General features: G+C 33.0%; 1 protein-coding gene across 1 annotated transcript in view; it reads right to left on the bottom strand.

Moving 5' to 3' along the window:
* Positions 1 to 940: 940 nt before the first annotated feature.
* Positions 941 to 12048, bottom strand: part of LOC127733371 (serine/threonine-protein phosphatase 6 regulatory ankyrin repeat subunit C-like) — a 31116-nt gene continuing 20008 nt past the window's right edge. Inside the window, exons 4-6 of the mRNA XM_052242742.1 lie at positions 5413 to 5478; positions 3151 to 5001; positions 941 to 3105 (exon numbers count right to left, since the gene is read on the bottom strand). Of these exons, the coding sequence (XP_052098702.1) occupies positions 941 to 3105; positions 3151 to 5001; positions 5413 to 5478 (4082 nt within the window). The remainder of the gene's footprint in view (positions 3106 to 3150; positions 5002 to 5412; positions 5479 to 12048) is intronic.

Raw genomic sequence — 12048 nt, 5'->3', positions numbered from 1 at the left:
GAGTCTTGAAGCCTAATTTTGACAATTTCTTGCTTATTTTCTGTTTTAAACTGACCTGAAGTAAATACCTAAGTATATTCAGGTTTAGTTTTACTAAAGGAAATTGTAGTATGTTGTTTATAACAGTAGGTATGAAGTGAAAATTCTGTAGATTTAATTATATGAGTAAGACGTTAGAAGTGTAGAAAAGAAAAACAGAAATAAACAAAAAAAAATATAACATGACTCTATATGAAACAAGACCAATACCGGATCTGGGTCTGCGTCGCTGCATGTTATTTATAGAGGTAATATGTATAATGAAACATAACTGAGCATTCCCTTTCATTAAAAGACAAAAAATGTAACGAAGATTTTTTCTATTACAATGAGTATTGTAAAATTTCAAAATAGCGGCAAACAGGAAGTTCCTGCATGGCGGATGTGAATTAATGACGTGTTACAATTGAAATTACTCCAGCTGCATGTGCAGACAAAAAAATAAAATTTCGTCGTTTTTCGTTTTTTACCATGGCATTGTTAGTTTTCGACTTATGAGTTTGAATGTCCCTTTGGTATCTTTCGCCTCTCTTTTACTGTTTGCCGATGGTTTGAAAGTTTACAAGGTCAAATTATTATACGACAAAAACTGATCTGACTGGTAGATAAGAAACAAATATGACTTATGAAATCTATGAAGTACTTGATAACTACTACGATGACTTAGTAATGATAGAATTACTATGTTGATTAAGTCTGGTACAGTTATATTCTGTTCTAGGTGACAAAATCAAGAAGTGTTCATGTTATGTGAAACTAAGCTGTATGCGTCTTACAAAATCAAAGACAAAGTAATGGAATGAATAGCAGTCGATATCAAACATATTGAACAGATACTAAAGAAACGGCTTTGTTATATGCCTTGCATGTGTTTCACATGGCATAACCCTACGAAAAAGAGTTAGGAAGAAAGTTTATCTTCTTTTCTCTTGTGTTCTGTTACAATCATTACTATAAATTTATGACCATTATCTTTTGCAATTATCAAAGGGGACTTTCCATCAAGCCTATATATCTTTGTATCTGCTCCTTCATCTAACAATAAACACACAAGACCCTCGTGTCCTACTTCACATGCATAAAATAACGGTGTTGTTCCATCTTCTTTTGTCATGTTGATGTTAGCATTGTGGTCAAGAAGACAACGGACAACATCTATGCTACCCCTAAAACATGCATAGTGTAATGGAGAACAACCAGCCACCACATCAAAGGCATAATCTAGAGACTTCTTTCTGACATAATCTGTTACATATGATAATGTATGCTTTGTGAGAATATCAAAACAGTTCTGTTTTACCTTATCTAATGTTTTGGTTTGGCAGCCTTTAATTGTATCAGTTATAAACTGTTTACTATGGGCACATACATTACAGTCAGCATTGTTCTTGAACAGTAACTGTATTATTTCTATGTTTTCATTCAATGCACTAAAAACTAAAGCATTACTACCATCATATGTCTGGGCATTAGTGTCTGGTTTATGCTCCATTAACAACTGGACTATGCTGGTGTTGTTATTTGCACATGCTGTGATTAGTGGTGTAAATCCTTTATTACTACATAGATCAACATTAGGATTCTTCTCTAACAACAACCTAACTATATTAGTATGTCCTTTCTGACTTGCTAATAACAGCGGACTACAGCCATCATTGTTACCTAGATCAACGTTAGGATTCTTCTGTAACAGCAACCTCACTATTTTAGTATGGCCTTTTTGACTTGCCATATACAGCGGACTACAGCCGTCCTTGTTACATAGATCAACGTTAGGATTCTTCCCTAATAGCAACCTTGCTATCTCAATATGTCCATTCTGGCTTGCCATGTAAAGAGGACTACAGCCATCATTGTTACATATATCAACGTTAGGATTCATTTCCAACAGCAACCTAACTATATTAGTATGACCATTCTGACTTGACTTATACAGAGGACTATCTCCATCATTGTTACACAGATCAACATTAGGATTCATCTTTAACAGCAAACTTACGATATCAGTATATCCTTTATAACTTGCCTTGTACAAAGGACTAACACCCTCATTGTTACATAGATCAACATTAGGATTATTCGCTAACAGCATCCTAACTAAATCAGTATGTCCATTCTGACTTGCTAACAATAGAGGACTACGACCATCTTTGTCACATAGATCAACATTAGGATTCTTCTCTAAAAGTAACCTTGTTATATCAGTATATCCTTGCTGACTTGCTAATAACAGAGGACTAATGTCATTATTGTCGCATAGATCAACATTAGGATTCTTCTCCAATAATAACTCTACTATATCAGTATTTCCTTTATAACTTGCCCTGTACAGAGGACTTTCACCATCGTTGCTACATAGATCAAAGTTAGGATTCATTGCTAACAGTAACCTTACTATATCAGTATGTCCATTTTGACTTGCTAATAACAGAGGACTTGTGTCATACTTGTCACATAGATCAACATTAGGGTTCTTCTCTAACAGTATCTTTACTATATCAGTATGTCCATTCTGACTTGCTAGTAACAGAGGACTGCAGCCGGCATTGTCGCATAGATCAACATTAAGATTCTTTTCTAACAGTAACCTTACTATATCAGTATGTCCTTGCTGACTTGCGATGTACAAAGGACTAACACCCTCATTGTTACATAGATCAACATTAGGATTATTCTCTAACAGCATCCTAACTGAATTAGTATGTCCATTCTGACTTGCTAATAATAGAGGACTACGGCCATCTTTGTCACATAGATCAACATTAGGATTCTTCTCTAACAGTAACAATGATATATCAGTATGTCCTTGCTGACTTGCTAATAACAGAGCAGAAATGTTATTGTTGTCACATAAATCAACATTAGGATTCTTTTCTAACAGTAACTTCACTATATCAGTATGTCCATTCTGACTTGCCGTATACAGAGGACAACATCCAACATTGTTACACAGATCAACATTAGCATTCATCTTTAACAGCAACCTTACTATATCAGTATGTCCTTTATTGCTTGCCCAGTACAGAGGACTTATACCATCTTTGTCACATAGATCAATGCTAGGATCTTTCTCTCACAGTAACTTAACTATATCAGTATGTCCATTCTGACTTGCCCTGTACATAGGACTACAGCCATCATTGTCACATAGATCAACATTAGAATTTTTCTCTAACAGTAATCTTACTATCTCAATATGTCTATTCTGATTTGCCTGGTACAGAGGACTACATCCATCATTGTTAGATAAATCAACGTTAGGATTTTTCTCCAACAGCAACCTTACAATATCAGTATGTCCTCTATTACTTGCCCAGCATAGAGGACTATAACCATCATTGTCACATAGATCAATGTTAGGTTTCTTCGATAACAGCAACCTAACTATATCAGTATATCCATCCGTACTTGCTAATAACAGGGCACTACAACCTTCCTTGTCACACAGGTCAAGATTAGGGTTCTTCTCTAACAGTAACTTTACTATATCAGAATGTCCTTTAGAACTTGCCTTACTCACAGGACTAATACCTTCTTTGTGACATAGATCAACGTTAGCATTCATTGCCAACAGTAACATTACTATATCAGTATGTCCATTCTGACTTGCCAATAACAGAGGACTTACACCATCGTTGCTACATAGATCAACATTAGGATTTTTCTCTAACAGTAACCTTACCATATCGGTATGTCCTAGCATACTTGCCTCGTAAAGAGGACTATTACCATCCTTGTTACATAGATCAATATTAGGATTCCTCTCCAACAGCAACCTTACTACATCAATATGTCCTAGCAGACTTGCACATAACAGAGGACTACAGCCATCATTGTCACAAAGATCTACATTAGGATTCTTTTCTAACAACAACCTCAATATCTCGGTATGTCCATTTTGACTTGCTAATATCAGAGGACTACAGCCAACATTGTCACATAGATCAACATTAGGATTCCTCTCTAACAGTAGCCTTACTATATCAGCATGTCCATTCGTACTTGCTGCTAACAGAGGACTACAGCCATCATTGTTACAAATATCAATATTAGGATTCCTCTCCAGTCCAGCAACCCCATTATTTCTATACTGATCAACATCCACATCAGTATGTAACTTCCACTGTACCATATCAGTATAACCATAATGACAATTCAATACAAGTGGAGTATTACCTGATCCACGGTTCTCTTTTGGTATCTCTGTATCCTTGGTATTGGCTAATATAACTTGTTTTGATTTATTTAGTTTTTTTAAGTACTGTAATAACTTTTGTCTGAATGATGATACTTTCATATTATTGTTATTGAATACAGCTGTAACGTTTCCTGCTGACCAGTCTTTTATAAACCTTTCTAAATATGATCCTAAATAATCATCTTGTATTTGAATAATGAAGTCTATGTTACTTTTCTTGTCATCTGGTGACTTCTGCCAAACAAAACGTTCATGTATCAAATGAAAATCCCCATGATCTATCAAACATTCAATCATTTTCTGACCAAAGTAATGAGCAAGGAAGTCAAACAGTTTATCATGTACAGTACTATAAATGCCCTCCTGTTTACATATAAAAGTACCATCTACGGTGTCTAGTGCTTTCTTCAGTTTTGTCTTTGATGTACTTCTGTTGATTTCACAAGCATCACATGTGTCTTCAATGATATGTCTTTGTTCATCTGTAACTTCACCTTGGAACCATTTTTCTTTCATATGATTATTGAAGAGAACACATAACACAAGACCGCATATTTTATAGTTCCCTTCATCACCATGCATACTTAAATAGTCTAGTTCATTTTGATAGACATTAAATGGATTTTTGAAAAATTCGTTTATATCTCCATTTCCCCCCCTATCATATAAAGAGCATAAAAGTGGAAAGAACTCACTATTTTGTGATGATTCATCAAGATCGTCCACTCTTGTACCAATATAGGTTTTTGCCATAATATTTTTTTCTACAGATGTAAGACATAAGTTATTTGATATTAAGTTACATACAAAGGATTTAAAAGGTAATAACAAATTAAACTTAGCATCTTTATAGACTTGTAACCTACACGATACAATAATCCTACAATATTTGTCTTCAATAATTGTGTAAATTACAGGTAACAGTTGTTTCCAGCTCTCAATCTGTTGTTGGTTGGCAGTAAAATTTCCACAAATATCATCTACAATAAAGACTGTCCGTTTATTAAGTTGATAATAATCTCTTATATCATATGGTTTTCTCACAGGTATTATTTGGTATCCTTCCTTCTTTAAAACTAGTGCTATGTGTCTTGCAATAAATGATTTTCCAACTCCCGATGGGCCAGTTAAAGTCAAACAACTGTTGTCCTGTAAACATTTCAGAACATAATCACTGGCTCTTGTAGACACAAACATCTTATCTTTCTGTTCCCAGTCCTCTATTTGTTTTGTTATCTGATCTAAAATTAAAAAAATACTATCTACATGACTTAAGCATTATCATTTAAAACAAAAGAGTGGATTGAATCAATGGTGTAAGTTGTTTCACATTTTGTCATGACAGGACCTGTAATGCGCTACTTTACAGTATCGGTTTTATTCATTGTTGAAGACCTGTAAATATTTAAGTGCTTGTTCTCTGGTGGATAGTTGTCAACTTGTCTCATTGGCCATTATACCACATCTGTTTGCTTCATACAAATCTTAATTACAAATACCTCAAAATATATACTGTAAATTCAGAAATTATTGCGAGGTATTTATTAATGCGAATAGTGCGACTGGATTAGTATCTCAATAATTAGAACTCGCATTCTGATATCTAATATACGCATTTGTATGCAGAATTTCCTTAAATCGAAATAATTAATCTCGCATTATTGTCCATTTTTAATAAATCGCAATAATAAATGCACGCAATAATTTCTGAATTTACAGTACATCATATCAATACAATAACAGATTATCTAGGTTTATAGCCATATAACATTTCTATAAAAATATAATTAATTGTAAAAGAGAGGCGAAAGATACCAAAGGGACATTCAAACTCATTAGTCGAAAATAAACTGACAAACGCCATGGCTTAAAAAAAGAAAAAGACAAACAGACAAACAACAGTACACAAAACACAACATAGAAAACTTAAAAGACTGGAGTGTTAACACGAACCCCACCAAAAACTGAGGGTGATCTCAGGTGCTCCCAAAGGGTAAGCAGATTCTGCTCCAAATGTGGCACCCATCGTGTTGCTCATGCAAGTACATATCCATTGATAAATTCAGGAGGTCACATTTGGAGGAAAGGGGACGGGATTGCAGTTTTATTGCAAATAATAAAAAAAAATAACATGAAAATATACGATTTTAGGTTCCTTAAACATGTTAAATGAATTGTTTGACCTAGAGTTGAACCAGGCAAGGTCAAAGGGCATCTTTCATAGTATTTGAAACATTGTCTTGAAGTAGTGAACCCCTATCCTAAACATGAAAAGCCGAAAAAAATATAAGAAATAAACTTATTCGACACTTATGTTAATGGTCCAGTTCACATAAAGGACACGCTGTCATATATTAAAACGCCTTCATAACAAGTATTGTAAGTCATTATGAAAAGAAAAAGTTTTGGTCGTAACAAGGTTGTATTATTGGTCCTTGGAAAAAAAACATAAAATATAAAGTGTGCATTTACAAAATTATGCAAATACTTCTGTGAATGCAAATAGGTAGTTAACTAAGGCTGTGCATGCACAAGGTTAGTTGACTATTGATGTGCATGCACAGGGTTAGTTAATTAAGGGTGTGTGCACAGGTATCCTGTCATGACTGCATGGTGCACATATAGACCCCACCCCTCCCCCATAATGTTTAAATTAAGTTCAACTTTTTCACCAAGGCTTTGATACAACCCAAGGATGGAGAGTGTAGCAATCTATTATGGTTTGTTGGAACTTGGACATAATATATTGACCGTATACTATTCCAAGATTGGAAGAAAGAATATTTCCGGTAATCACTTGATGATGCTGGAATTTGGAAGCTTCTGTCATGCATTATAATCTTTATTATCACAAGGCATATCAAAGAAATTGACAAAATCTCAGATTAATGATAATCAATCGTTGTTTTCCACACCTTGCAAATTTCTGCAAAATGTAAACAGTGCAAATATCAATCATTATCATCGCAGTTAAGTATCGTTTGCTTTGAGCGAAACGTTTAAATGACTTCAAAATGCTTACATGACTTGGAACGGAAGTGCGTCATCAATCATAATTAGGCGCTTAAAATACAAAAGGAAAGTTTGATGTACTGTATCCAGTTGTCACCAAATGCATATTTATTATCAGATAAGTATATTAGAAACATGTTTGAACTTTTTTTGTATCACACAATAGTTTGTTGAGGAATTATAAAATGGCCTTAAAATTTTCAGCAAATCAACATCATAAAGTGGCCTTTAGTCTGACACTGTCAGGATATTTACATATGTTGCTTTAAATTTCTAAACAGGAATATCTGATATAACTGAACTAATTGAAAAGTGTGAAAATTATTTTATTTTGATGTAAAAATAATTCATAAGGCATCAGCCATTCTTCTTTTGTGTGCTAGAAAAAGGGGGAGCATTTTAAAATTCCAAATGGCTTATAATAAACTATCAATGTTAATGTTTCTACTAAAATTTTGTAAAATAAAATAATTACATAACATGTATGTTTCATCAGAATCTGTAATTTTGATTGTCTCACAACAATCGCGAGGGAGGCATTCCAATATCATATTTTATTTCAGTTTCAAATACAACAGCTATAACTGCACGTGCTATCCGTGACAATGTTAAAATAATGCATTGAAAAACAAACTCTTAATTTCAGGTACATGAAAATGTAATTATAAGAATTGAATGCTCAATCTTTTTATGACCCTTTAGAACATACTCACCCCTTCTCGTCCAATGAAAAGTCATTTTTTTCCCTTCTAATTTTCATAGTACATGGCTTTCCATGCACTATAAAATGCTATACATGAATGACTTTTCATTGTAGATTAATTATGAAAGTGAACTCTTAATAACTTCACTAACGAAGTGTACAATCCCCTGAGGCATTTTCCTTGGGAAAATAGCCTACTGATTAAAGATGAAAGAGAAAAGAATTATAAAAAAACATTTTGAACATTGCAGATCTTTATATTAATGGTACATATATATAACAAACAAAAAATAAAATAAAATGGGGGCAAAGATGTACTAGGTAAAATTATCTTTTATACAATTTTTATACCAGACATTCAAGTCGATTCTTTTTTTTTTTCAAGAAAACAATGTCAGACTGCTGATATATGAAGCAAAGGATTTTTTTGAGAGAAAAAACCCACAATGCATGTACATTTATCAATAAAAAGTAAGCATCTGATGTTGAATGGTCGTAATTCAAATATTTATAGAGTAAGTTTTATATTTATCAAAAATATTCAAATTTCAGAAAGCGGATTGATATAACATTGTGTGCTAATTAAAATCAAGAAATTTAAGGTATATACCGGTAAGTATTAAATTTTTACCTGATGCAGAAGAAAAACTCAAATGTTTGAACAACTTATCCTTTTTGTCCTCACAAACTATGTCAGTGCTATTTCATTCCATTCATTGTAATGGTCATTACCTATGTTATATACTCACTTCATTATAAAAAGTGAATTCTTATTTAGTTTTGAGTATTACAATGGGAAAGGATAATTTTGTAAGGTCACTCGAAAGTGTGAATATGTTCTAAATTGGTCAGACAATACTTGGTCATGTTTTATGAAGATTTAAAGCCCTCGGCTACGCCTTGGGCTTTAAATCTTCATAAAACATGACGAAGTATTGTCTAACCTATAATTAGGGGTGTATTTGAAAAGCGTTGATTGTGAGCACATTTTTATGAAAAAGACAAAATGTACGTCGGTCAACACTTTTACACCCTAATAAAATTGTTAAAAGGAATTCAATTCAACATTGACAAAATAAAATAAAATTTATTTATTCTTAAGTCTATTTATTTTTACAAAATATCAGAAACTATTGATTTTGAAAGTTGTTAGCAAAATGATTATTAAAAACATATTGTACTGCATTGAAAAGTATAGCTATTTAGAAAATATACGAATGCACTTCGATAAAATGTAGTCCTGTAAGATCTCAAGGAAGAAAGATGTATACGGACAATAGAACATTCAATGGAATTCTACGGGTGGACCAACATAATTTCCACTGGTATCCCAGAGGAATTCTAGTGAAAATCTCGGCCAAATTTCCCAGTGGAAAACCTGTCTTGTTCCACTGGTGGGTCAACCAAATTTTCAAATGAGTCCACTGGTATTGCAGAAATTTCTATGAAAGTCCAGTGAAAAAAATATAATAAAAGAACAGAGTTCCAATGTCCCCCGCATTGCACATATTTTATCTATCTAAGGTACAAGTGCAATAACTAGAAAACCTTTTTTTTTTTTTGGTTCTTTAAAACAATTTATAATATACTATAAGTTTTTTAAAAATCTGACAAGAATTGTACCCGTGAGAGCACTAACAAGGCCATTTTCCATAAATTTAATATTTCCAAGGGGCATAACTCTTTTAAAAAAAGTCGATCGGCCACCATTATAAAAATTGTCCGAGGTATTGCTGATATTAACCTATAGTATAAGTTTTATAAAAATCTGGCAAGAATTGTCCCCGTGAGAGCGCTAACGAGGCCATTTTCCATAAATTTAATATTTCCAAGGGGCATAACTCTTTTAAAAAAAGTCGATCGGCTACCATTATAAAACTTGTCCGAGATATTGCTGATATTAACCTATAGTATAAGTTTTATAAAAATCTGGCAAAAATTGTTCCCGTGGGAGCGCTAACGAGGCCATTTTCCATAAGTTTAATATTTTCAAGGGGCATATCTCTTTTTAAAAAAATCGATCGGCCACAATTATAGAACTTGTCCGAGATATTGCTGATATTAACCTCTAGTATAAGTTTTATATAAATCTGGCAAGAATTGTACCCGTGAGAGCGCTAACGAGACCATTTTCCATAAATTTTATATTTCCAAGGGCATAACTCTTTTAAAATAAAAATGGATCGGCCACCATTATAGAACTTGTCCGAGATATTGCTGATATTAACCTATAGTATAAGTTTTATAAAAATCTGGCAAGAATTGTACCCGTGAGAGCGCTAACGAGGCCATTTTCCATAAATTTAATATTTCCAAGGGGCATAACTCTTTTAAAATAAGTCGATCGACCACCATTATAGAACTTGTCCGAGATATTGCTGATATTAACCTATAGTATAAGTTTTATAAAAATCTGGTAAGAATTATACCTGTGACAGTGCTTAAACAGGATCGGACGGACAAGTCAATTGAAAGCAATGTTGGATAGTTGTGAATAGAAAAGTGTATTTATATACTGCTACTATTTAAATTTACATTTTAAGGCTTGACTACTTTATTTATTACTTGGGGAGTGTACATCATTTTTTCATAATCCTATTGCAAATCCCAGTTTCTGCAAACCGGATGTCTAATGAAAATTGCACAAATCAATTGCGATATAAATTTAAGCACTCAGTTTGCTTTATAATCTGGATGCATTGATTTTATCTATCATATCTTCATATTTTGTTTCCTGGATGACTTCAATTATTCTTATACCTGTTATTGAAGCTGTCTGTACTCATGGTTGATTTTGTATAGATAAATTTAAAGTCGAATTTCCTTGTGAAGTGAAACCCTGTGGCATGCAACGTGTAAGAAGGTTTCGTATATTTTTCTTGTAACTAAGTCCTTTTTATCTCCAAAAATTTACCTGTAATTGGTTGTTTTAGGGGGTATTTAAATTTATATGCTTAAACATGTATACTTATGTTCTCACTTCTATGGATGGGATATTGATTTTAATAAAAAAAAAATATATATGTATATGACACTGAACATGCATGGTTGTCACGTGTGGCAAAGGGTAATTTTCACATCAATAATGTAATATGATGTTTTTATTCTACTGCCCAAAGATGGAGAATTTTAACTGTTGATGCAAATACTTTTTATCAAATATTTTAATTATAAAGGTTCACTGATGATACGTCCTGTCTTCAACAGGCATTTAAAAAGTTTATGACATGGCTTGGTAATTACAAAAGTGCAAATGCTGAAATGTCTCGCCTACTTTATTAACCATTGATTTTTATGTAAGATTAAGGTTTAAATACAAGTATCACATATACACTTTACATTTTTAAAGATCTATGACAATGAGGTCAAGGTCAGATAAAAAATGTCATACAGACATGTACACCTTAAAATTATTCCATACACCAAATATAGTTGACCTATTGCTATTCATATTTGAAAAACAGACCATAACACAAAAATTAAACATTGACCAATGAACCATGAAAATGAGATCAAGGTTATATGATATCGGCTAGACAGACATGTACACCTTACAATCACTCCAAACAACAAATATAGTTTACCTTTTGCTTACTGCCAAAAACCAAAAATTTAACATTGACCAATGAACCAGGAAAATGTGGTCAAGGTCAGATGAAACCTGCCAGACTGACATGTACCCATTACAATCATTCCATACACCACATAAAATTGACCTACTTATTAATAGTATCTAAGGAACAGACCTAATCATGTAACCTTAACCTTGATCACTGATCCATGAAAGGAGGTTGAGGTCAGGTAAACCCTGTCTGACACACATGTAGACTTTGCAAGGGACTCATATACCAAATATAGTTATCTTATTACTCATAAGTGAGATATTAACATGACAAAAAAACTGGTTTTTTATTCAAGCAGTTGCTGAACAATGAAAATGAGGTCAGGGACAATGGACATATGAAAGACCAAAACTTTGTAACATAAGGTATCTGCATGCATACAGTCAGGGGTAATACTTTTATTTACTGGTGCAGGTAAATTATTTTGGAGGTAGAGTTATATCCCTTAGACATTCAGATATTTTTTACTTATA

This window comes from Mytilus californianus, unplaced genomic scaffold (assembly GCF_021869535.1).
Source record: "Mytilus californianus isolate M0D057914Y unplaced genomic scaffold, xbMytCali1.0.p SCAF_3, whole genome shotgun sequence".
In the NCBI taxonomy this organism is placed as follows: Eukaryota; Metazoa; Mollusca; class Bivalvia; order Mytilida; family Mytilidae; genus Mytilus; species Mytilus californianus.
The sequence above is the reverse complement of the archived record's forward strand: the minus strand, read 5'-3'. Positions and strand labels throughout refer to the sequence as shown.